The sequence below is a fragment of the Podarcis raffonei genome, chromosome 16, assembly GCF_027172205.1.
Source record: "Podarcis raffonei isolate rPodRaf1 chromosome 16, rPodRaf1.pri, whole genome shotgun sequence".
NCBI lineage: Eukaryota > Metazoa > Chordata > Lepidosauria > Squamata > Lacertidae > Podarcis > Podarcis raffonei.
The window spans coordinates 31,600,240-31,626,005 of NC_070617.1; the positions used below are offsets into that span (position 1 = coordinate 31,600,240).

General features: G+C 44.0%; 3 protein-coding genes and 1 non-coding gene across 9 annotated transcripts in view; all 4 read left to right on the forward strand.

Annotated features, from left to right (window-relative positions):
• The window catches only part of ZDHHC8 (zinc finger DHHC-type palmitoyltransferase 8), a 286,530-nt gene that overhangs the window by 121,118 nt on the left and 139,646 nt on the right, over nt 1-25,766 (forward strand). Inside the window, exon 2 of the mRNA XM_053369473.1 lies at nt 24,769-24,930. Within this exon, the coding sequence (XP_053225448.1) occupies nt 24,827-24,930 (104 nt within the window). The 5' untranslated portion in view covers nt 24,769-24,826. The remainder of the gene's footprint in view (nt 1-24,768; nt 24,931-25,766) is intronic.
• On the forward strand, nt 1,660-15,462 carry RANBP1 (RAN binding protein 1). Of its 5 annotated transcripts, none has more exons than XM_053369496.1 (7): nt 1,660-1,921; nt 4,791-4,927; nt 5,764-5,921; nt 6,660-6,788; nt 8,147-8,209; nt 9,786-9,977; nt 15,104-15,462. In XM_053369496.1, exons 1-7 carry the CDS (start codon nt 1,907-1,909, stop codon nt 15,223-15,225), a joined length of 816 nt encoding a protein of 271 aa, XP_053225471.1. In that variant the 5' UTR covers nt 1,660-1,906; the 3' UTR covers nt 15,226-15,462. The 5 variants fall into 5 exon arrangements, with proteins under 5 accessions (XP_053225471.1, XP_053225472.1, XP_053225473.1 ...); XM_053369497.1 differs by having other exon boundaries at nt 15,107-15,462; XM_053369498.1 differs by having other exon boundaries at nt 1,661-1,921; nt 9,795-9,977.
• On the forward strand, nt 14,002-14,131 carry LOC128404538 (small nucleolar RNA SNORA77). The gene has a single exon (XR_008328135.1). It is a non-coding gene; the product is annotated as a small nucleolar RNA SNORA77 (small nucleolar RNA).
• The window catches only part of LOC128404131 (serine/threonine-protein phosphatase 2A activator-like), a 59,680-nt gene continuing 58,743 nt past the window's right edge, over nt 24,830-25,766 (forward strand). Inside the window, exon 1 of one of the 2 annotated variants that reach the window (XM_053369491.1) lies at nt 24,830-24,930. The gene's annotated coding sequence lies outside the window, so the exon portion shown is untranslated. The remainder of the gene's footprint in view (nt 24,931-25,766) is intronic. The other variant, XM_053369492.1, reaches the window with a different exon arrangement.

Consider the following 25,766-nt stretch of genomic DNA (forward strand, 5'->3'; position numbering starts at 1 on the left):
ATGATTTTTATTTTATTCTGCCTTTCTTTAAAAAAAACACCGTAGGGCGCCGAGAGAATCCATGGGTAGCCTCATAAATGCGCTGAACACTATTGTGTTCAATACATTGTATCCACCCGTAAAATAAATAAAAACCTAAAATAAAAAAAGTTATAAGCGAAGATGCCAGAGCCGTTCCGCCCTTTTCCCGCTCTTTCCCATCATGCAACATCTCATTCCTCCAACCGCCTCCGCCCCCCCCACCTCGGATTCGCCATGCGCGGCAGCCATTTTAAGTAAAGGGGGCGGGAGCCGCCGAGCCGGCCCGAGACGCCCGGGTGTAGGGCGGGTGATCAATTCCATAAAACATTCACAAATAGTTAATAAGCTTTTAATAAGCTTTTAAAACAATAAGCTTTTAAGAAAACAACCTGATTAAACACACGTCAGCTTTCTACATATCTGGGCAGACTTGCCTAAATAAGAACGTTTTTAGCAGGCGCCGAAAATAGCATAGTGAAGGTGCGTTCTTCACTGGGTCGTGGCGCCCTCCCTGTGGAAAACCCAGATCTCAAGGAGAACTACATAACTTTTTGATGTTTTCCTGAGGTTTTATGATTTGTTGGAAGCCGCCCAGAGTGGGCAGGGTATAAATAAAATTATTATTATTATTACGGAGTGGGTTTTAATGTGGTACTTTTAGAACTTTGCTCATGTAGAGATAAACGTGCCTGCAGATTTGCCGCACTGCTTACTGGTTTTGCCCAATCTGCGAGGATTTCTGACCAGCCTTTTTTCAAAGATTTAGGTCTCTTGGTTTGGAGATCGAGTGGGGATTTGATTCACTTTTTATTAGGGGACGGGTCCTCCTCTGCCTCAGAAAAATGGCCTGTTTTGCTTTTAGAGCGACAATATTTTTTTGCCTTTAGAAGGGCGGCCGCCAAGCTCTTATCTGACAGAATGTCTGGTTTTTATTTTGTGTGTGTTTTTGTATTATACTGTATATCTTTCGTAATGGCTCCGGCTACACAAAATGAAATTTCATTCAGGATGCCTGCAGGCTGTTTCTAGAGCGCTACTGCACTCGTGTCCTGCTTGAGGACAACAGGCGTCTGGCTTAGGTGGCCCATTGGCATGGGCCTGACCCAGCAAAGAGTCCGTCATCTCCAAGTTTAATGATCACTTAAATATGTTAAGGTAAATTAGCTGAAACAGCTTGCAGATACTTAATTGGCTTAGGATTTTATTTAAATTAACTGATGAATTAACACGTTTAGTTTAATAATGTGAAGATCTAAGGATGTTATTTTTTAAGAACTGTGATTTGGAAAACCGTTAAAAGGACGTGCAATTAAATTCAACCAAGGGGAAGCGAGGAAGTCACTTGACAATGTTAAGTATAATTTTTAATAAGGCTATGATTTATGTTTATGTGTTTGTTTGTTTATAATGTTGTGAAAACCAATAAAAAAAATTGGGGGGGGGAAGAGTCCGTCATCTCATTTGCCCGCGCTCCTCCCTTGCCTGCCTGGCGCGCTACAACGCCCGCTCCCTCTCGCTCGTTGCAATGGCGCCACGAGCCCTCGTGAGGGAAGTAAAGAGCCTCGTTTTCCCATCAGCCCCTGCGGCAACGGCGCGGGCTGCGGGAATGAGGGGAAAGAAGGGGGGGCGGAAGGAGGGGGCGGGGAGCGCGAGCGACGGAGGAGGCGGAGCAGCGGCAGCGGCGCTGAAGGAGCGTGCGAGGCAGAAAGTGTAGGCCGGGAGGCGGGCGCACGGTCGGTCGGTCGAGCGGACGGGACGGGGCGAAAAGCCAGGCAGGGAAAGGTCGCGGCGGGAAACGGGAGAGAGAAAAGCAGCGGCTACATTTGACGAGAGACGCGCCTCACTCGAGCCTTAGGAAAGAGACGACGCCACGCCAGCCCCCGCCATGGCCGAGACGAAGGTGAGACTCGAGAGGGTTGACAAAAAGCGCCGGCGAGCCTCGAAATCGAGAGCGGGGAGCAGTTAAAGGAGGTCCCGGGGGCGGGGGGGTTGGAGAGAGAGAAAGCCTGAGACTAGGCCGCCCTCTTGACTCATCCCCCCTCCCCCACCTCAGGTTTATTAATCCGTTGACGCCCCTTATTTCTCCTCCCGCTTTCCACGGGCTGCCTCAGCGCTGCCTGGCAGCCGTTTCTCTCTCCCCGCCACCCCCTCCCCCGGTCTTAACAAGGCCTGGGGCCTCCTATCCTCCTCCGAGGCGCGCAGGCAGGGCCGCCGCCGCCGCAGCAACGTGCTGCGCGGGATTCGCGTTTGCTGGGACGTGGCGTTCCCTTGGGTTTGTAATAATTTCTATAAACCTCCCCCCTCTTTTGGGGGGGAGTGGGGGTGTACTGGGCCCTTCTCTGTCTCCAGCCCCGGGGGGTGTGGGTGTGCTGAGATCTCCCCCCCTCCCCGCCTGCTGGAGGAGGAGGAGGCCGCCCCACGTGCTCCGCTGCCCATCCCCGCTTCTCCTTCGGAGAGCCCGGTTTTGTCACAGCGATGTCCTCTCGTTAGTATTTCCATTTTTAAAATGTATCGGGGAGAACACCCGCATTGAAAGCGCGCTCAGGGCCATAAGGCTTCAAACAGGAAGCAGAAGGTGGCTGCTGCTGCTTGCCTTGCTTACCAAGTATTTCTAGGGATGCAATCCTGTTCACCCGCTTGGCTGGAGGAAGAGGCAGTTGAATCCATTAAGGCCGCGGGCCTTCACAATATAAAAGGGGTTGCGGATTTGCTCGTTTATATATTTGGCATGATAGAAGAAATGGGATGGGTAGGAAAAGAAAACTAAACAGTGGGAGGGTACAATTTAAAATCTGACAATTGGCCCAGAAGATAAAATAGCTACTAAGCACAGTAAAACCGCTTTAAATCCCACAATACCAGTTTTAATTTAGTAACTTTGTTGTGCATACTCTACAAAGAGAAAACTGTGTTTAAAATAGTGGTATTTTTATTTCCTTGATTTGGTTTCTACCCCCCATCTTTTGATCACTAAGTAAAAACGTTGGGGCTGCTGTACCTTCTCTGACGCTTCACATTGCTAATAGACACATTAACTTAACACCACAATCCCCTGTCCTTGGGAGGATCCTAGTTGTTCTATATTGCCTTTTTATATGTAAGAACAAGCAGGCACCATTCAGATTAAACAGCGGCTGCTAGGTCAATAACAGGTAAGTTAAAAATTGGCATTACTGCCCAGGCAAAGTTTCAGGAAATAAATGGTTTTTCATCAAGCACTAGAATTGTATAAATGTAGGTGTATTCAGAGGGAGCTGGTTTCACAGAGAGGGTGCTACTGTTGAAAAAGACTGACCTTCTAATCACAGTTTAAAGCGCCTCTGTAGACAGTGACATGACTAGGAGGGCCTCCTCATCCAAGAATCTTAGTGACCAGTCAGGTTGATTTTCAGAAAGGTGCTCCAGGTAAGTTAGTCCCAGGTTTTTTATGGCTTTGTAGGTAAAGACCAAAGCATTAAACCTGTTCTAGTTTCATATTAGCAGCCACTGCTACACTTTTAAGCAGGCATAGGCAAATGCAGCCCTCCAGATGTTTTGGGGCTACAACTCTCATCATCCCTAGCTAACAGGACCAGGGGTCAGGGATGATGGGAGTTGTAGTTCCAAAACGTCTGGAGGGCCGAGTTTGCCTATACCTGCTTTTAAGAGTGGTATAGTATATACATGGTAGGATGTCTCAGTCAGCATCCCAGCCACTGCATTTTGCTCTAGCTGCAGCTTCCAGACCAACCCTAAGAACAGCCCCACTTAAGAGCACATTGCAGTAATCCAGTCTTGAGGTGGTTGATGCATGAGGCATAGTAGCAAGGCTGTCCTGGTTCATAAATGATAATAGCTAGTGCACTAGCCAAAGCTGGGGTGGGGGAGTACTCATAGCCATTGTGCCCACCAGGTCCTTCAGTTCAAAGCCGACAAAACATCCCATTGTTACACACTTGCTCCTTTGGAAGAGTGCAGCCCTATCCACGGTAGGCCAGCATTCCAGTTCTCTGACTTGGGAACCACCTGCCCACAGGACTTCTGCCTTGTCCAGATTCGGTTTTAGACCATCACTGCATTGAGGCACTGGTTCTGGACTTGTATGGCCTCACCTGACTCAGATGTTACTGAGAAATAGAGGTGGCTGTCATCAGTTTATTGATGACATTATGCTCCAATTTCCTAATTACTGTTTCAAGCAACTTCATATAAGTAAACAGCATTGGAGAGAAGATGGCACCTTGCACACCCCATAACATAATTATCAGGAGGCCAAGTCACTCAGTGCAACTCTGAAACTGGTCCTTTGAGTAAGAAAAAACCAATGAAAAACAATACCACCAGTTCTGAACACTGAGCTAATCCATGAGCATCGCATTGTCATTGGTATCAAAAGGCATGTGTATGAGTGAACCATGTCCTCAGCCCTTAATGTTGCTGGCTTCCAAAGAGGGGAAAGCTCCCATTTCTTTGTGGTGAGGATGAAAGTGTGGGCTGCAAGCCACCTCTAACAAGCAGACTAGAGGAGGGGTGGAGCCCCCTCCACCAGCTCACTCAACAGCATGGAATTCCTGCTTGCCTAGGCTGGCTGATGTATATACTTGTTACATTAATTAGTAAAATGAATGCAACTATCACTTCCATACCAAAATAGAAAAATTGGATTAAATGGCTAAGATGTGCAAGTTCATAAGATCTTGCATTTTTATTATTGGGGGTCTTTTTGAATTAAAAATCACAAGCCTCTTAGCAATTTTGTTTTAAGGTTCATCATGTGACTTTTTCCACAGGACACACATGAGGAGCATGACTTAGCACCTGACAACGTAGATGATTCTAACCATGACCCTCAGTTTGAGCCCATAGTTTCTCTTCCTGAGCAAGAGATCAAAACTCTTGAAGAAGATGAGGAAGAACTCTTTAAGATGTAAGTACAATAAGAATGGTGCGTCAGTGACTTCCAAACTTTGGGTTGGGGCATAATAATGTGTTGTTGGGTTGCAGCATGTGCACATTGGCAAGGCATACATGTTGTCTAGGACAATGCCTTTATTAGGCCACCAAAATGTCAGAAAATAGTGTCCAAGCTTTGGGTTATGGGATTTTTTCTTAAGAGTCAGTACAACTGTCTTTTTCTAGATGGCAATGTAAATCTTCGAATGGCCATACTTTTAACATGTGATAGTCTGTATTCAACAACTTAAGGCTTTATTCTCAGTGAGCAATTCTCAGTGAGATAGAAGGGCTATTTTTTTTTTAACTGAACAGTTATCCACTTACCTAGAAACAAGGAGCGCAAAGTTGGTTTCCTTTTCTGTGACAGAAACTAGTGTTTTCTATCATATAAGGAATGTCAATTTTCAGACCAGTTCATTGAATTTATGAATCACATCCCACAACAGAATGCTCCAAAGCAACTTGAAAGTGCAAAATAAAGCAATACTTTAAAAATACATACACATATGAAAAGAGAGACTATCTTGTTCCAACAGTTATTTCTTCCCAATGTACCTATAGTAAACTAGAAGCCTAGTACTACTGTCTTTAGTAAGGATTAGTATGTCCCCCACAACAACTTGTGTGTGTGTTTTTGAGAGAAAATATTGGGGAAACAAATGGTCTAGGGGAGGGAAGCATATCAAATGTACATTCATATGGAGCATTCATGTTAAGAGATTGCAGTTCTGTGAAAAATCTGGTAAAAAGGCCCATGCATAAACTAAGCTATGCCTTGTTTTCATTTTGTGTCTCCCTCCCCAAAAGGCGAGCAAAACTCTTCCGCTTTGCATCGGAAAATGATCTTCCCGAATGGAAAGAACGAGGCACTGGTGATGTAAAGCTTCTGAAGCACAAAGAGAAGGGGACCATTCGTCTCTTGATGAGGAGAGATAAAACCCTAAAAATCTGTGCAAATCATTACAGTATGTGATTTGGTACACTGCACTTGTTGTACAGTACTACTTATTTTGCTGTAATAGCAAGAAAGGAAATTAATAATAGGGACAGAAGGTGGTGAAGGTCCTTCTGGTTCTGGTTACCAAGGAAGCGTTATACCCAAGGCCACTTGCACAGTGAGCTTCTGCCTGCATCATCAGTTGGTCCAATGTTGGAGCTTAATTGGAGGTTAAAAGGATCAAGAAGCTATGTAGTTTACCTTCTCTTAGCAAAAGTCCTTCAGATACAACCTCCAAATATAATCCAGTATGCCACAAGCAGACATGAGATATTTCACAAAGATATGCAATTAGCTTTAAGCAAGGCAGGGGAACCGTGCTGTGCAAATGAAGAAAACTACGCAGGGCCCAGTCACTTATAGCCCAACCTTCTTTAGTTCAAAAATGGCAGTGAAACTTTCACATGTCTTAACAATAATACCATGAGAAACATGCCACACTATGTAGTAGGGTTTCAGAAAACTAGTCCTAAAGGGTAGCGTCAAGATTCTAGAATGCAGTCTTAATTGTGCATAAAATCTAGTCATGCATTCATTGATAAATAGGCTAGACTAGAACTTAAATGCATTTTTAACAATCTTTTATGTTGCCGATAAGGTAGATATCTTCAGGCAGACAGTTAAGGACGCTGTGTTGTTTGCTCTAGTACTTCCTGTGCCCAGCTACATTTTTCTCTCTCTTCCTGCCCCGGCTTTTCCTTTCTAGTTACACCTGTAATGGAGCTGAAGCCCAATGCAGGAAGTGACAGGGCATGGGTGTGGAATACACATGCTGATTTCGCAGATGAGAGTCCTAAGCCAGAACTTCTGGCAATTCGGTTTTTAAATGCAGAAAGTAAGTTAAAAGCAACATAACTTTGATCACTTAAAATTGCTGTGTATGTATGAAGACATGTGAAGTGGGTGTAAACTGAATGTTTTGTATTTCATTGCATCCCATTTTTCTGTAATGAAACAGGCTGCCCTCTGTGCTAGTACTCTGTTAATACTTCAACAGGGTTGACAGGCCTAAAGGGCACGTCTCATGACTTCTATAAAGTAGGCAGTCTGGGCTATTAAAAAAAAAATTATAGGTCACATGCAAATTGTGGGCAAGCAAATTAAGTATACCGGATTTACTTTTTGGATTGATTGGATTTTAGAGGTCCTTAAATCCTTGCCTCTTAACAAGTGGAAGCAAAGGTTATTGTGTTCTGCTCTCATGTGTCCTGGCCAAATGTAGCTGTTATTTCTATAAAAAGTATTGACTTACTACCGTAGCAACCTTCAGGTTCTGTGTTGATACCTTCTTGTGATGTGCCAGTGAGGAGCATAGTTAGCTGTTGCGTGTAAGCCATTCAGTAAACCCAGGGAAATGGAGCACAATCTTACTTTCTGTGCATAGTGTGAAATTGGCTTTATGGACTTGGAAGTTGGGGATGGGGGGGAGCAAATCAGACACAGGCCTTTGTTTCTTGTTTTCCAGCCTATGGAATAAAAATGCCTTTTTTGATGAATGACATTTTTCATTATCTAGCATTGAGCAACAGTGACCTCAAGTGGTCATTTTTGCTAATATATTGTAGTGTAACGGTAAACCACCTGACAACTTCCATTGTATGATAGTTATGAAAGTATTGATATGCTATCTTTATCAGAAATCCTTTTTGCTAATTAAAGAAAAATCTGGCAGTGATGCTAGTACATGAACTCTAGTTTAAGATCTAGTTAATCAGTAGGACTTACGATACAAATCTCCACTGCACCTACTTGTCCAGCAAAACATCAAAGAGTGCATTTTACACTGAAATGTATAAACAGTTCTAGAAACTCAGATACTCTGTAGACTGCATATGTACATGTGGATCATAGGCATTGTCAAGACCAGAGCTTTCCAAACTGTGTCTCGATACGTTAGTGTGTCAGCTGCAGTATGTAGGTGTGTCACACAAACATTCTCCATGCTCCTCCTGGGGCAGGAAATGGGTTAGTTTAACCTCTGGTTTGCTAGTAAAACTGAATTGCTGTGTCCCAAAATGATGCATGTCTAAAAAGTGTCTTGCAAACATCAAAAGTTTGGAAAGCTCTGGTCTTGATACAAAGAGGATGAGTGTTGATGCAATCTGAGGTACCAGAGAAAAAAACATTATTTACTTTAAGTTGTGTCTAGATCCATTGCAGCATATTTTATGATACTTTATTTCCTTAAAACAGATGCACAGAAATTCAAGGCAAAATTTGAAGAATGTAGAAATGAGGTTGACAAGGGAAAGAAAGGTAAGAATTTGTTTTCTTCTGATGAAGGAATACTCCAGTCAGGAGACTGCAAACAATTCTGCAAAAAACCCTGAACTGTCAGAATAACTAGCATTTTATATATGTACGATATGCCACGTTTTAGACCCTCTTGTAGATCCTCATTTACTTTAGCAGAAATGTAAGAGTTAAAGAGGCTTGCACTGAGGCGGTCTTGCCTTTTTCCATTATCTTCAGCAACATGCATCTCTGAACCTTTCAGCATTACTGTCTCGTCTTGCTGTTTACCTAATTTTAGAATTTCTTGATCATACCCCACAGCTTAGCAATGTCAGAAAGTGACATGCTATCTCGTTTTTGCATGTCAGAGCAACTGACTTTCAGACACTTAAGAAATCCTTCTTATGAACCAGTAGGCAGGCAGTTGATTGTACAAAATAAAGTTTAGTTAACTTTATTCAAATCAATTTATTGCTAAAGCGAGAAGCAAATTGTGCATTGTTAGCACTCTCTTATATGCTGTTTTGAGGATAGACAATCTGGCTTTCAGGTAAGGTACTAAAAATATGGCAGTTGCAAGAAACAGTATGTAATCTTGGAGAACAATTGGAAATATAAACAAGATACATGGTCTTTGCATAAGAAGTCCAGCACACATTGTTTCCATATCCAGCGATGACTAACTCATTTGCCATATTGACTGTGTTCACAACAAGCAAAGAGCCTGGACTTAATAAATTGTACTTGTATGAGCTCTGTGCTAGTGCGTTCAACCTTAATCTGTTTCACATGCATGGTTAAACAAATCAAGCCCTACTACTGGCAGACACCAGTCTTGTCCCCGAGGTTCTAGATGATATTGGAGTGTGTGAGAAGGGACACATGAAAGAAGGTGGTTCCTAAGGTATCCAGGTCCCAAGTCATTAAGGGTTTTCAGGCTTGAACTGAACCCGGAAACCAATTAGCCAGTATAAATCGCTGTGGGACGCGGGTGGCGCTGTGGGTTAAAACACAGAGCCTAGGACTTGCTGATCAGAAGGTCGGCGGTTCGAATCCCCGCGACGGGGTGAGCGCCCGTTGCTTGGTTCCTGCCCACTTGGCAGTTCGAAAGTGCAAGTAGATAAATAGGTACCGCTCCAGAGGGAAGGTAAACGGCGTTTCCGTGCGCTGCTCTGGTTCGCCAGAAGCGGCTTAGTCATGCTGGCCACATGACCCGGAAGCTGTACGCCGGCTCCCTCGGCCAATAAAGCAAGATGAGCACCGCAACCCCAGAGTCGGCCATGACTGGACCTAATGGTCAGGGGTCCCTTTACCTTTACCTTTATAAATTGCTGAGAACTGACAAGATTTTCATAAGGAGAAACAAACCACAAGCCTGGTTTGGACACAGTTCTAAATTATTCCTTTTCTAGTTTGTTTAACTGTTCATGTCAGGGGAGGAATGAAGTGGGAGCAGAACTGTGCACCAGCACGCATCGTGTACACAGTATGATTTATTAAGCCAAGGTTATTCACTTATTGTTGCATGTAACACAGCCAGTGGCTGCTAAAGAATTTTCTGTTAACACCTGTATATAAGAAAATTAACTTGCTATAGTGTACATAGGACCAAGAGACATGGACAGCGAGGGAGCTACTAAAGTGACCTGCAACACCTGTGCCATGTCTGTCTTCATGCCTGAGAATGTGGAAAACTACACCTGCAAGCAGTGCAAGCGGATTCCCTTGATGAAGGAGAAGATAGAGCAACTTGAGACCCGCCTAGCCACACTTCAAGCTACTGGGCAAGGTGAGGAATTTCTCATTAGAGCAGAGTGGACTCTCTTGGAACAGCAACACAGGTGGGGTGCCCCTAGGAAGGAGGAAGATTGCCCATTGCAGGAAACGAATGCCCGGAGGAACATGACAGACAGAAGCAGTACTGTCAGGAACCATGCTTTGTCACTGGAGCTGCAAAATCAATTCCATGCCCTCAACTTGGACACCAATTCTGGGCTAGAGGAGCAAGTACAGTAGTTGGAGACCTCAGAATACATAGAAGTGATGGTGGAAGGTGCAGTGTGCAGAACAATTCCTGTCACTCCCCAGAGGTGGAAGAGAAGTGTGTTGGTGGTAGGTGACTCCCTGCTGAGGGGGACAGAGGCAGCAGTGTGCAGGTTTAACAGGATGTATTGGGTGGTGAACTGTCTTCAGGTGCAACAATTCACTATGTGACAGACAGGTTGCCAAGTTTTATAAAGCCCACTGACAGTGACAACCCCTTCTGATTCATGGGTACAAATGATTCTGCTAGATGTAGTCTTCAGCATAATAGCAAGGGACGTTGACACTCTGGGCAGGAAGCTGAAGGGCCTTGGGGCACAGGTGGTATTTTCATCACTCTTTCCTGTTGAAGATTGGGGCACAGGAAGAGGAAAATGCTGGAAGTAAAGTATTGGTGGCACAGGTGATGTCAGGAAAGGTGTAGCTTCTTGGACCATGTTCTCTGCTTCTTTGAGGAAGGATGTCTGGCAAGTGATGGGTTGTACCTCATGGCAGTTGGCGAGAGTGCTTTTGCTAAGAGTCTTATGAACCTGATCAGGAAAGCTTTAAATTAAAGCCTGAGAAAGAGGGAGAGGACATTACAGACTACAAGGAGACACCTGGTACTGAGGATAACAGCTTCACTTGTGCACAGGAGATGGAGGTGTTGCTCCAGAAACCTGCTGAAGGGCAGGAAACTGCAAGAAGGTGGAAGAAGCAACAAGAGGATCATCTCTCTTGGAGCTGGTACTTACCAGGAAGTGATCAACAAATGATAAAGAGGCAATGGAAATCTGAATGTAGTCAGACATGTGCTCTGGACTTTAAGAAGGCTGATGTCAGAAAGCTTAAGGAATACTCAAAGAGAAGAAATACTCAGAGAAGGGAGTCCAAGAAGAATGAGAGTTTTTAAAAAAGTGGAATATTGAAGATACAAAGGCAGACCATTCCAACAAGAAAAGTGGGAAACTTCTAAAGAAACTAGTGTAGCTGCAAGAGGTGCTTACCGATGAGCTGAGATTTAAGAAGGACATATATAAGAAAATGGAAGAAAGGGGAAATCACAAAGGAGAGTAGCCACAGTTGCAGGGAAAAGGTCAGGTGGGCCAAAGCTCAGGTTTGCAAGAGAGGTTAAAAATAATAAAGTAAGTTTATTTGGCTATGTTCAAAGCAAGAACAACAACAAGCAAGTAGTGGGTCCTCTGCATGGAAAACACTGAGAAATTTTATTGGGTGACAGAGAAGGCAGAACTGCTCAACACCTACTTTGCCTCTGTCTTCACCCAAAAGAAAAGCAGTGCCCAACCTGGTGATAACAGAATAATAAATGTTGCAAGGAGGGAGCTGCAGCCCATTATAGCAAAAGAGGTGGCATGGGAACACCTAGTTACTTTAAATGAATTCAAATCTCCCTAGGCAAGTGTCCTGATCAAAGGAAGTATTCATCCTGCTCTGTTGGTCTTGCCTTGGTCAGAACACATCTGGAGTACCAAGTCCAGTTCTGGGCACCACAATTTAATAAGGTTATTGACAAGCAGAGGAGGGCAACCAAGATGATCAGGAGTCTGGAAACCAAGTCTTATGAGAAATGGTTGAGAGAATTGGGTATGTTTAGCTTTGAAAAGAGGAGACTGAGAGGAGTTATGATTGCCATCTTCAAATACCTAAAGGGCTGTCACATGGAAGAGGGAACAAGCTGGTTGGTTTTCTTCTGCTCCAGAGGCTAGGATCCGAACCAATGGATTCAAGTTACAAGAGGAAATTCCAATTAAACAAAAGAAGAAAATTCTGACAATAAGAGCTATTTGAAAGTGGAACAGACTCCAATGAGAGTTGATGGACTCTTCTTCCTTGGAGGTTGTTTTAGCAGAGGCTTAATGACCTTCTGTTATGTATGATCTCGTTGAGATTCCTGCATCGCAGGGGATTGGAGCAGATGACCCTTTGGATCCCTTCCAACTAAATTCTATGATTGTATAAAAGTAGAAAAATACAAAACATTTCCTAAATATATAAGCCAGAAAAAGGATGACCAACTAATGCATTCTATAATTCTATATAATTAAGGAATGTGTTATAGATAGCACCTTTTCCCTTGGCCAGGTGTGTAATTATTCTAGTACGTAACAAATTTATTGAAATTTAAGCACAGCTCAAAGCCTGAGGTTTCTTAAAAACTGACTTCTACGTTCAGAGTATTTCCAAGTAATCTGTTTCTCAACCAGTAGTTTCACCACCCCTAGGCAGGATAATAGCTTTTCGCGTTAAAAACAGAGATACAGCAAATTACATCCCTAGCTACAGTAGCTGAAAGAGACAATGGGGACCTGCATGTTTGAAGCCATTCCCATTTCCAGCATCCTATAAGCTTTTCTGACAAGCTAGTGGTATTTTTTGAGTTGTGCTAAAGCCATCAGCTATCCAAATCACACAGATCATCCAGGATATCGCAGGTCTTTCATATGATAACCTTGGCATGGCATGTTACATGTGAAGTGAAAGACTTGTACATCATCCTTTATCTTAGGGGAATTCCATTGTGCTCTGATGCTCTTGGCTTGCCTGTACATGATTTCTGCTTTTCAAATGGCCCTCAGTGTTTGTGCCTTGTTTCTGTTTCTGACATGTGAGAGGGGAAGCAAAGGAATCTCTTCTCAGTTACAGTCATACCATGGTTCCCGAAAGCCTTGGTACTTGTACATTTTGGCTCCCGAATGCCGTAAACCTGGAAGTAAGTGTTGCGGTTTTCAAACGTTTTTGGAAGCCAAACGTCTGACGCAGCTTCTGGTTGAGTGCAGCCAATCTGAAGCCACACCTTGGTTTGCAAATGTTTTCAGAAGTCAAATGGACTTCCGGAACGGATTACGTTTGACAACCAAGGTACAACTGTGCTTACTGTTTCCTCCATTTGATACAAGTGGGGCTTACTATACTCTTCTAAAGAAGAAGTTTTCAGTGCTTGATCTCAGTTCCTTACGCATCACTCACTAGTCAAACTGGACGTTCACTATCAAACATGGTGTTCTTATGACCAGGGAACTCTCAGCCACAATTGACAGGATTACTCTCTGTCATCTTGTTGGATGTCTCTGCCCTGCAAGCAGCTGATAAGGAAATGAAGTTGTGATATGAGTGATTGCAGCCTGATGGCAGATAACCAATAAGTAGCTCAGTATCCACAATCAGGGATAAGTTGAATTTTTGCGACTTCCTCTTAAGAACGCAGATGGAGATTCGGGATAGACAAAAAAGAAGTACTTCACAAAACACATACTGTGGTACCTTGGTTTAAGAAGAGCTTGGTTTATGAACAACTTGGATTAAGAATACTGCAAACCCAGAAGTAGGTGTTTTGGTTTGTGAACTTTGCCTTGGAAGCAGAACATGTTTCGCTTCCTGTTGAGTGTAAATTGAGTCCCCCGCTGCTATGGGAAAGCACGCCTTAGTTGAAGAACGGACTTCTGGAACGGATTAAATTCGTAAACCAAGGTGCCACTGTATAGGTACGGAATTTATTACCACAATATGTGATAATCACCACCAACTCGGATGCCTTTAGAAGAGGATCAGGCAGTCATAGAGGATGCTCTCAATGGCTGTTAGTCATAATGGGGGAGTTACGCAGGAGTGTTGTTGCATTTGTGTCCTGCTTGTGAGCCTCTCATAAGTATCTGATTGGCCTAACAGGATGCTAGACTAGATAGACCTTTGGTCTGATTGCACAGGGCTCTTACATCAAGTGTTCAGGGCCATGATTAACAGGTAAGCAATCTTCATTTTTATGCTTAATAGCAGGCTCACTCTGTGCCTGACTGCAATATTCAGTCATGGTGCTTTTTAGGCCTGCTAGAGTAATCCAGGATGTTGTGAACACTTTCCCTACTTGTGGAAGTCCGTTTCAATTGATCTTGGTACAGGTGACCCTTTTTGTCCTTTCCAATCCACAATTCTGTTATTCCAGGTGCTTCATTATTACTGGTGAATTTGAGGTATAGAAATGTTACCAGTTTTTAAAATCTTGACGTTGGGATTTTTTAAGAGAGACTTTTAGTATTCAATTGACTTTTTATGTACTCATCAGGACGTGAAGTGTTATTCTCACTGAAGTGTCTGGTTTTCATATAGCTGCGTCATAGCTCTGCATGGATACAAATTCATATATATATATATATATATATATATATATATATATATATAGCAGAACATTCCAAAATTATTTCTTTCTTGCAGCATTTTGTTACAGTGGAATAGCTAGTTGCTTTGTAATTAAAATTGTATTAATGGTTAGCAATTCAAAATCTTTGAGTAAGGAGGGGAGATTCTCCCCTCCCCCTTTGAGTTAATGGTTTTTCAAACTACGAAGCATTACTTTTTCCTGCAGATTATCCTGAAGGCATAAAAACATAGAGATGTTGCAATAGAGAGCTTCTACTTTTCAAATAATGTAACATTTGGATATATCTTTTTTTAAAACTCCGCTGCTTATGATCTGAGTGCCATAAGGATCTGCCTGTGAGAAATTGGAAAGTCAGGAACCAACCAGTGCCTTTCCCTTCTTCCCTCCTGGGCCTGTAGTTGCGTGTCTTTTATCCTAACCAAATTACCCTGCTTCCTCCAACGAACTTGGGGCAGTACACATAGGGTGGGTTATTGCATGTTACAACAGTATCCCTCTCGGGTAAGCTGAGCAGAAATATAACCGCTTTCCCAAGGCTGTCCCATTAAGTGGAGCTTTGAATCTGGCTTATCTGTTGTTCAAATCACAGCATTCGCCACACTGACTGTCTTGCATTATTACACCATACAAAATACTATATTGTTCTCTCAGATCTTTTTGACATGTTTCCATATTACCTACTGCACTGTCTAATAATATTTTTAAACATTTTTTAGCAGGAACAGAAAAAAATGATAGTGCTGATAAAGTTGCCGAGAAACTAGAAGAACTTTCTGTAAAGGAGGAGATCAAAGAATCGGAGAAAGAAGTCAAGGAGAAAACTGAAGAAAAGCAATAAATCATCTTGGGCCTTGTGTTTTATTTTTTTCTTAATTTTTTAATTTTTACAAGGGACTTTATAAAGAACTGTATTACAACATTCACTTTTTTTTCTAACTTTTTGCCCTTTTTGAAGAGATCTTCAGAAAAAATCCATTCCCCAGTCATGAAAATGTACTGTGCTAAACTTTCTTTTCCATAGTGGAAACACTTATTTATAGTCATCCAAGAGAGTGAATAAAAGTTTGAAAATGGTGTCAAAGGACAGAACTGAATTTTCTGTATGCTTCAGATGTGTGGCTGCAATTATTACCTTGGGTTATATTTTTCAGTGCATATCTTTAGATGAGATGTAGTATAACTGAATTATACCAGTAGAAAAAGTGCAGGTAATAAAAGATGTTTCTCATATACTGTGACTGAAAGCTGTTAATGAATGAAACAAGATACTCTATATTTTCCTTGTAAGTGGGGTTTGAGTGAACGTACGTGTTTCGTGAAACTTTGTTACGGAAAATGGCGCACCCCTTAGAATATAATGTCATAATCCTCCAATGGATTTCAGCATACTTATGGTTTCTAATGGTCCTTTGTAGTTGACTGAGCATGGCAGAACATACGTTCTGAATTTGCCATGGCTGAAAGTGATGCTGGTTGGCAACCATGAAGCTTAAGACCTTACTATATTTCAAATATTTCTCCATGCAGAACAAGAATGTGCTGTCTGGAAAACTTTAGGATCACAAGCGGTTTGTGGAATAGATGGGACACGAAGCCCAGTTCACTATGATCTCTTTAAATCTTCAGTTTAAGCTATCCATTTAACACAAGTATTAAGATTAGTGTATTACATATCCTGTTATTTGTTGCTGTCTTAATGATAGCATACCCTAGTGCTTTTTGCAGGTGGGGGAATTGACTTAATCTTAATGGGGCTTCAGGCTGTGGGAAAGTTGAATATCTCTTAGCATCCTTGGGGGAAAGCATCAACATTTAAGGACTCTGCATCACTCATAGGGAAGTTTAACGTTAAACTTCAATGCCATGTACCTAAACTAAGATGTTCTATCGCTTGTTCTGCCACTGATAATAAAAATTGGTTATCTTGCAGGATTTGCTGCAAGGATAGTCTTATGTGGAAGCTTACTTCCCCATGGAAGTCCTTTTCGATCTCTACATAGGAACAGCCAAGGGTGTTTGCGACTGACTGCATTTGGCACACAAGTTTACACTTCTACTGCAAAATAGGCAATGATTGCTGACAATGCCAATGATATTCCTGTATCCAGGTCTTCGTTGCACAAGTGTGTGTGTGTCTGGATTGGGGCTTGTCTCAGTCCAAGTCCATTTTTATACATTTATACTGTCCCACTTCTGTTAACTGTGTGGGTCTCCTCAAAACACATAGATTGTCTAACGTACTTGAGAGGTGAGAATAACTGATGCAGTCTTTAAAGGTCTGAGCCTCCCAGGTACACATCGGCTGTATACTGAGTGTGCATGTATGTAGATGTGAAACGTTGCTTTTCCTATTCGTAATGGTATGCACAACACTTCAAACGCAAGCCTTTTCACGTGAAACTGGGTGGCGGAATCTTTCACTTAATGGATTTAGAATGCGTCCTCTTGTCTTTACCTAGAATTATAAACATTTCCTTGATTTTCTGTTTCCAATAATTGTTTTGGATTTCAATTCTATGATTAATTTCCCCCCTGTTCTTTGTGCATACTGTTAGCTGCGTAGCATTTTGCCCTTGTCATGTTTGATTCTTATGGCTGAGTCTGTCAAGACTGCTAGAATTTCTTCGGACTTTTCTATGTGGGGGTGGGAATAAGACCTGCAGAAATACCTCAACAAATCCCTTATTAAGGACTCTTGCCAGTATATATGATAGTAATGCATTTGAAGGTTAAAAGGGCATTGTCTATTGCTCTTCAGATCCTCCCATCTGTAAAAGTCACCATAAGTGGATTCTGATTTATCTTGTCAAAGGGAGAAATTTTGCTCACCAAACTAACTTCAAAATAAATTTAACTGTAATCATCATTCTTGCTTTTTTTTAGTTCTTATAACAGCAGATATACATTGATGTTACAGAAGCAGAAAATGGCAACAAGCCATATCATGTGACCTTTTCAATGCTAAGGGTGCCTCTTTGCTGCAACCAAGCCTTTCTTCAAATATGTTGTCTCATGACACATTTGTATACTTCTTCACATCCTCTGACTTGTACCTGTGATTGTTTACAACTGTTTAAAACATTCAGGTGACATGATTTTTATATGGTACATTTGCTGATCATAAAACATGTTGAGGTTGGAGCGCTTTTTGGATGTTAAACGTATTTCACATTTTTGTTTTTTTATAGCAGAGAGGAAGGAAGGTGTGCTTGTGTGTGTTAGTGTATTAACTTACTACGCAGAAGGAAGAGTTTTGTGAGCCTCCAGTGTAAAATCTGGAGGTTTCCAATGTTGAACCAAGACTGGATTTTTTTTTGGGGGGGGGGTTACATTGTCTGTTCATACTCACGTGTTATGCTTTTATGGAAGAGAATGTTTCAAAAATGAACCGAAGCCATACAGCAGAACTTTATAAACAATATTTCAACTTCTCTATACATAATAAATATACTAAAGTGAGGTGTTATAATTTAATTTTCTCTTTTTAAAATTGGGAGGTGAATTGGAGTCTGGTTGCTGCCATTTTAAGCTATGAACTCTTTCTAGGTTGAATTGTGTTATTCACAAACTTTGTGTGTAAAAGGATATCTTTATAGAGGTGCTATGTGAACTTCTGGGAAGCATATGTTGATAGCAAGGCTCCTAACACTACACTGCCTTGGGAAATGTTTGCAGAACTGCCTAATTCCATGAACAAAAGTCTGAATGGGAATATTACTATTTTTAAAAAAGATTTTTAAAAAGGTTACTCGGCAATTTAACATATATAAACAAACAAATGCATTAAAACTGACATAAAAGAAAAAGAAATCTAAGTCCCTTTAAGGAAAAAAAGGCGGGATCAAAACATTCCCCCCGCTTTTGAGTCCAGAATACAGTGGTACCTTGGTTTACGAACTTGATCCATTCCGGAAGTCCATTCTTAAACCAAGGTGTGCTTTCCCATAGCAGCGGGGCACTCAATTTACACTCAACAGGAAGCGGAACATGTTCTGCTTCCAAGGTAAAGTTCACAAAGCAAAACACCTACTTCCAGGTTTACAGCATTCTTAATCCAAGTTCATAAACTAAGCTGTTCTTAAACCAAGGTACCACTGTAGCTAAAGCATTTGCAAAATAAAAAAATTGCCTGGCACCTAAAGCTATGTCATCAGGGGAGAGCTTTCCACAAGCGGGGAGCCACCCCTGAAAATGAGTGTTCTCGTGTTGCCACCCTCTGGGCCCCCCGAAGGAGGGAACACACAGAAGGGCCTTGGGTCTGGGTCAGTTCAACTAAGGAGAGGCGGTCCATGAGATATTGGGGCCCTGAAACACATAAGGTTTTAAAGGTGAAAACCATCACATTGAATTTGGCCAGGAAACTAACTGCCCAGTGCAGTCGGGTCAGGACTTGGGTTACGTGACTTGAGTGCTTTGAATAGTACTGACTTAAGAAGAAAAAACCTAAATGGCACCAGGGAAATAAAATGTTTCAAGAACATTGATTCATAATTGAATAAGCATCGAGGGCTGCAGCAGTAATTAAGCTGTAAATGCTCTCTCTTTATGCTGCAGAAAGTGGACCTTGCCCAACACTCATTTTGTGCAGGTGAGATAATTACTTTGAAACTTTAATTATCAGATGTGAATTGCCTGGCCTTTTAGAAAACATCCTTAAAGATTGGGATAATTAAACGGAATATTTTAAAATGTCATTTTTCAATTTTACAATACAAATTCAATAAAACCAACCCATTGAGTCAACCCCCCCCCCCGTGGTTTCTTATGTTTAATACTTACTACTGCAAATTCTAATTATTCCCTTTTCTTCCCTTTAAAATTCCCCATTCCTTTGTCTCTTAACTGCTCGTTCTATTTTAATCGTGGTAAAGTTTAAAGTTACTTACAATAGTTTTTCAAATAGTCCGCACGTTTTCCCTTTCCTTTCTTAAATGTAATACCTTTTGAAAAGTTTTCTGCAGCTTTTGGGGGCTGAAAAATACCCTTTGGGTCAAGGGATGAGAAGCCTGGGACTTTCCGGGTGCTGCTGGTACTTCTCATCCACTTTAGCCAGTGTGACCAGGGGTCAGAGATCTTGGGAGTTGCGACTCAGCAACAAAATCTGGAAGGCAACAGCTTCCCTTCCTTTGGTCATGCAAAAGTGTTCAGGGATCAATGTGACTTGGCAGTGGAAAGGGTCAATAAGTTTGCTTCACAGTACAGTGGTACCTCGCAAGACGAATGCCTCGCAAGATGAAAAACGCGCAAGACGAAAGAGTTTTCCGTTTTTTGAGTCGTTCCGCAAGACGAATTTCCCTATGGGCTTGCTTCGCAAGACGAAACTTCTTGCGAGTTTGTTTCCTTTTTCTTAAAGCTGCTAAGCTGCTAATAGCCGTGCTTCGCAAGACGAAAAAACCGCAAGACGAAGAGACTCGCGGAACGGATTAATTTCGTCTTGCGAGGCACCACTGTACCTGCTTTGCAAGAGAGTGTCCCCGAGTCAGTCGCTGGCATCCTCTCGTCTTTTTTTAAAAATGTAGCAAGTGATGGGAAACTGAGGGGGGCCCCAACATCTAGAATCATAGAACAATCGAGTCAAAACAGACACTGTCATGTGATAGACAACAATCCCATGACTGCAATCACGGAGCAGGAATTCTAGCATCCTCCCCGATTCATGATCTGTGTTGCAGTCAACAGTGTAACTGCAACAACCATACAGATGTCATACACACAGTATACCCCTGTATCACCCGTTCCACCCTTGGAACTACCTGCAACTGGATTGGCCTTAGGCCTTGGCGTCATAACCCTTCTGACTATCAGGAAGTCTCACACCTGGCTTTGTTGGGACTCGAACCCTAGCCCTGTTCCTCTCTGAGGAATCAGTGTTGGCACACACAGCCTTTGGATGTGGTCCAGCTTCCGTTTCCAAGGAAACAGTGTCTATCCTTACAGCCTTTGGGCGTGGTTTCCCGTCCTTTGAGGACAAACCCTGTACCCCTTTCAAGACTCTGGGTTCCAAGACCTGTGTTGAGCCGCTAACCACAGCTAAATCTGCAACAGCTGTGTTAGCAAATTCCTGAGCATACCTGGTGAGCATTTCACCCTGTGTAGCTCCTCCTGATCTGCGCACCTGACGCATCTCCTCCACTGTATCAGTGGAACGCACCCGAGTGGACCTGCTGTTTATAACAGTAACAGATTTAGTATCTAAGTCTTCAGCAATGGGGTAGCCTAGGAAAATACCCTGATTTTCCTCGCATTCTGCATTGCACTCAACATCCCTAGTGAGTAAAATCATCTCGGTATTAGGCCTTAGGGATGCGGGTGGCACCGTGGGTTAAATCACAGAGCCTAGGACTTGCCAATCAGAAGGTCGGTGGTTCGAATCCCCGTGATGGGGTGAGCTCCCGTTGCTCGGTCCCTGCTCCTGCCAACCTAGCAGTTCAAAAGCACGTCAAAGTGCAAGTAGATAAATAGGGACCACTCTGGCGGGAAGGTAAACGGTTTCCGTGCGCTGCTCTGGTTTGCCAGAAGCAGCTTAGTCCTGCTGGCCACATGACCCAGAAGCGGCCAATAAAGCGAGATGAGCGCCGCAACCCCAGAGTCGGTCACGACTGGACCTAATGGTCAGGGGTCCCTTTACCTTTACTAGGCCTTAGTACTCCGTACAAGCCTTGCCCCAGGAAGAGTCTATGCTCCCTGCCTCGTGACATGTCAACCCACATGTCAGACCCATCCATTGGCATCCTGGCTTTTCCCAGGTTTATCTTGTCACAGTTCCCATCAGAAACTCTGTCTGAACCCAGGGAAAGGCCTTGCAAACTATGTTTGCTTAGCGTATCGCTCTGTGACTTTGGAACCCACATGTCAGATCCAATCATTGGCATCTTGGCTTTTTCTGGGTTCACCTTGTCTCTGTCATCATCACTAATAGGGTGCCTTTGCATGATACCCATACTGCCGTCCCTTTTGCTTTGTCCTGAGCACTGGTACACCTGACCATCTTCATGTCAGACATCAGCAATCTGGAAGACCCATGCACACATCCTGCATGGAAAGACTGGTTATCAGACATAACATCACTTGTCTCTCCAACCTTCCCACCATCCCCTATGTTAACATCACAACATAGTAAGAACAAGCCATTTATAATGTCGCTTTTGTGCCTCTGGATGGTCTCACTCTGTTTGTTACCATAAACAGAACAGCCACACTGCATCCGCTGGGCTTCTTGACCTGGAATGAAAAACACGTTAGGCATCACAACGTTACAGCCTTTCAGGTCCACAGTCCAGGAGTTATGCACCTCCAAGCAATCTCCACTTGACTGGTGGATCAGATCCATCTTCCACAAAGGTGTGCCTCCACCTTTATAGCAGCTATAAAAAAAGCACAGGCTAGATAGATGATGGGTTAGACTCATAGACCCATTTAAATTAATTGATCACAGTTAGTCGTATCTGCTACCAGGTATCACATTTGCAGTGTGCTCAGCTGCCCTGTAAGCAAAGTAAAAATTAAAAAGGAAGGGGGACTGTACTCTGTTCACTAGCTCAAATTTCAGTGGCACCCTGGACACCACTAAATTTTGGCACCCCCAGCCTTTCTTGCTACAATGTTGTGGTGCCCCCTTCTGGGCTATCCTAAAACCACCTCTGGTAGGATAAGTATATCACTAAATGGCTCTTACTTTAGCATTACTTTGGATAGTACCAGCCAAAAAGGTTTTTTTTTTAGGAGTAGGAGAATGGGATAGAAGTTCCAGGGCACAGCTCCAAAGCCCCATGGCTTAGATTTCCTGGGTCAGTCCCTAACAACACCCTTGGCTGGAGCTGGGAAGAGATCCACGAACATTGGTGTGTGCTGTCATATGTTTGTTTTTTCCAGTTATACGGGAGATAAGAAGCTCAGTCTGGAAGCAGTATCCTAAGAGTGTTCAGCCAGTGGAGGCTAATCCCTTAGGGCAAATCTGGAGCTGCCCCACCAACCAACCTCAGTCTCCCCTATGGTAGCACCTGTCTCCTTGCCTGCCTTCTAACTTAAAACCAACCTAGGGGGAGGAACTGGCAGTCAATTTCCTCCAGTGTTGCTCTCCTAGTACTCATCAGAAAGCAGGGTGGAGGGGAAGCTAGAGTTAGTTGGCTCAGTTAGCTCTGGTTCCACTTACCACTGGATCTACCAACCACCACTGTGTGCAGCCAACTAAAAAGGCAGGTTTGTTTTGTATATACCACCATATAGTTCAGTATGACGGAGACAGTCAGTAAATTGGTACATATACTGATCAAGCCGTATGACCAGGAAGCTGCTGCAGCTGCTCACCGCCAAGCAAAAGACGATGTGCAGTGTGACTTTTGCTGAACGAGTTCAGCAAATCTCACAATAACAGAACCTAAGGCCATGCAATGCAGCCGAATGTTGGAAGATGGAGGAGAGACAAAACGAAGGGACAGCACATAGTTAAACTACGGAACCCGCTCTTCAAGCAGGCAATGATGGTTACCAACTTGGATGGCCTTGAAAGTGGATTAATAATAATAATAATAATAATTTTTATTTATACCCCGCCCTCCCCAGCCAAGGCCGGGCTCAGGGCGGCTAACAAGCAATAATAAAAACAAGTTGAATGAGTACAACTTAAAAACAAGATTAAAATAAAACATTAAAATATTGAAACATTAAAATATTAAAATGCAGCCTCATCACAGGAGGAGAAAGGAAAAAGAAAAAAGAGAGAGGGAGGGAGGGAGGGAATAAAACTGGCTCCAAGCCAAAGGCCAGGTGGAACAACTCTGTTTTACAGGCCCTGCGGAAAGAAATCAGATCCTGCAGGGCCCTGGTCTCATGAGGCAGAGCGTTCCACCAGGCCGGAGCCAGAGTTGAAAAGGCCCTGGCTCTGGTTGAGGCTAATCTAACTTCCTTAGGGCCCGGGACCAAATTAGGCAAATTCATGGAGGAGAAAGTTATCCGTAGGGCTGGGCGATACCTTGTTTTCAACATTGTGACATATCACCAGCTTAACATTGCAATATACTGATATATCACGATATCTGAAATAAGGATGGAGCTACGTAAAGGCATTGGCTGGCTTCACGGTTTTCCCCGCATCATGATTTTTGCCGGCAGAGTTAACGGGCTGCTGGAAGCGAGAAGCCTCTCTGACTTCAAGGGGTTTTCCCCACATTGTGATTTTTGCATAGCACAAACACACATCATGATTCGCAGGGCAGCATTAGGCAAGATCTCACCAGAACCTGGAAGCTACCACTGCAGCCACTTCTCCTCATTTCAGGGGCGGAGGCAGCCACAGTTGCACCAGAGAAGTGGCGGCTTCCAGCAAGATCTTGCAAGAGCCCTGCAAGATCTTACTGATACCCAGAAGCTGCCACCTGGTGGATTCTGCCGCCTGAGGCAGCTGCCTCACAGACAGGGTATGTTCTACCTCCACCGTAGGAGGCAGTATATACCAGTTGTTGGGAACTGCAAGGATGGAGAGACTGTTGTCCTCAGGTCTTGCTTGTGAGCTTCCAGGAAGCATCGGAGGAGCACCTGTGACAGCAGGATGATAGGCCTTTGGCTTGACCCAACACTAGGCTGCTCTGGGGCCGGACCTCAACGCCATAAACAAACTGGAGGTTATTATTCCTAGGAAGGAAAAACCCCTGGCGCAGCCGAAGCCCCGATCCGAACAACTTCTGCATTACAAGGTGACCTCCAAAACTTGAAGATCACCCCCTCCACTAAAAAAATAAACACGTTTTAAAGGAGGCATCTCTTGCACTCCCTTCCCAGCGGGGTCCATTTTTCGCGGCGGGCTCTCCGGGCGCGACGATGCTGCGCGCACGCAGGAGACGCCGCCAGCTTGGAAGCGCGCTGCTCTGTTATCGCAAGCCTGAAAATCTCTCCATTTATTTTTTAAGCGGGCGGGAGGGACCCTCCGTGGCGGGCGGAGGCCTTAAAGCCCCGCCAGGTAGCTGGGGACCAAATGCAGCTCCTTTGAGGGCAGGGAGGCGAGGGACTGCCTTTCCTCGGCGGCGCTTTCCTGGCCCCTTTGACGCCTCTGTCCTCCGTCTCCAATTGCGCTCTCCGCAGTTCTACCTTAAGGGGCTCGTTGACATCAGCCGAGTGGGCAGGCCTGTTGTGTGGGTGGGATTTCCTGTGCTGGAGAGGTCAGCTGTTCCCAATCCCTCTTTTTCTCTCACTCCCTCCCCCTTTTCTGTCTCATTCCCTCTTTTTTTTCCTTCCTCCCTACCCCCTTTTCCCCCTCCCCTGCCTCGTCTCCGCATTGCCAGGGCTTCACCTCGCTCCCTCTCTCTCTCTTTCTCTCTCTCTCGTGTGTGTCTCTCTCTTTCTCTCCCCCCGACCCCCTCTCCCTCTCCCTCTTTTCTCTGGCGACTCGCTGCTGCCTCCTGGACTCTTTGGGATTTTATACCTAGTGATGTGTAACTTACAGGATGCCCAGTAGCATTGGAAAGAGATTTAAACCTACGAAATACATCCCGGTCTCCACAGCAGCAGCCTTATTAGTGGGATCTACTACTTTGTTCTTCGTCTTCACGTAAGTTTAAAAGGAGAACGCCGACGATACGAGCTCCGCGGGTTTCTGTCAGGAAGCGGGGAGTGCGGGGGGGTACAAATAAGGCCTGGTTTGTGGTGCCGGCTAGGTACCTTTCGGGGACTGGGTTGCTATGGAGGAGGCAGGAGAGTTGCTTTGATCCATTGGAGAGGCCCCTTCTTTGGTGGTGATGCTTTCGAGGTGCCCAGATCCCCCCCCCTTGGGGGTGGCGATTGCGGCGGCCGTGGCGTTGGGTGGGGTGGAGGGGGACGCTTCCTACTTTGCAGAGATTTTCCTGGTTATTTAATTCACATCCTCTCGCTCCAGCAGGCTTTGGGGGGGAAAAAAGACCCTCGACTCATAAGGAACCACCATTTCATGGCAAATCAGCCCTATCAGACTTTTGCGGCTGCTTGTCTTGTGTACATTGGAGGCGCCAATTAAATGCTGTCTTCTTTTTCTGTCTCCCTCCCTCCCTCTCTCCCCCCCCCCCCGCGCTCTGCTCCTGTGCGCAAAAGGGGAGGGAAAAAAGGAGGGGGGGAGTTGATGTATGTTTTGAGTGAGCATCATCCTGAGAAGTGCAAAAGGCGCTTTTTTTTGCTGCAATTAGCCAACCCAAATCAAGCCTCTTGTTTTTTATATGGGCAGATTCAGCTCGCCTGCCTTAAGCTGGCTGTGTGGAGGGGAAGAGAGAATTGGCCTCTGGGGCTTTTTTGCAGCAAATGTCTTGTTGGTTTGGGGAGGATGGTGAAGGCTGCCTGGAGAAAATCCTTCGGAGGCAGCACCATTGAGCTTCTGGTTGTGCTGGAAACTCCAGTATTTAATGTGCACATCTTAAT

What these genes read in the sequence shown, in the direction of transcription:
- RANBP1 (XM_053369496.1), top strand. An exon ending in AATCTGTGCAAATCATTACA is followed by an intron (nt 5,922 to 6,659) that starts GTATGTGATTTG and finishes TTTCCTTTCTAG; the next exon opens with TTACACCTGTAATGGAGCTG. An exon ending in TCGGTTTTTAAATGCAGAAA is followed by an intron (nt 6,789 to 8,146) that starts GTAAGTTAAAAG and finishes TCCTTAAAACAG; the next exon opens with ATGCACAGAAATTCAAGGCA.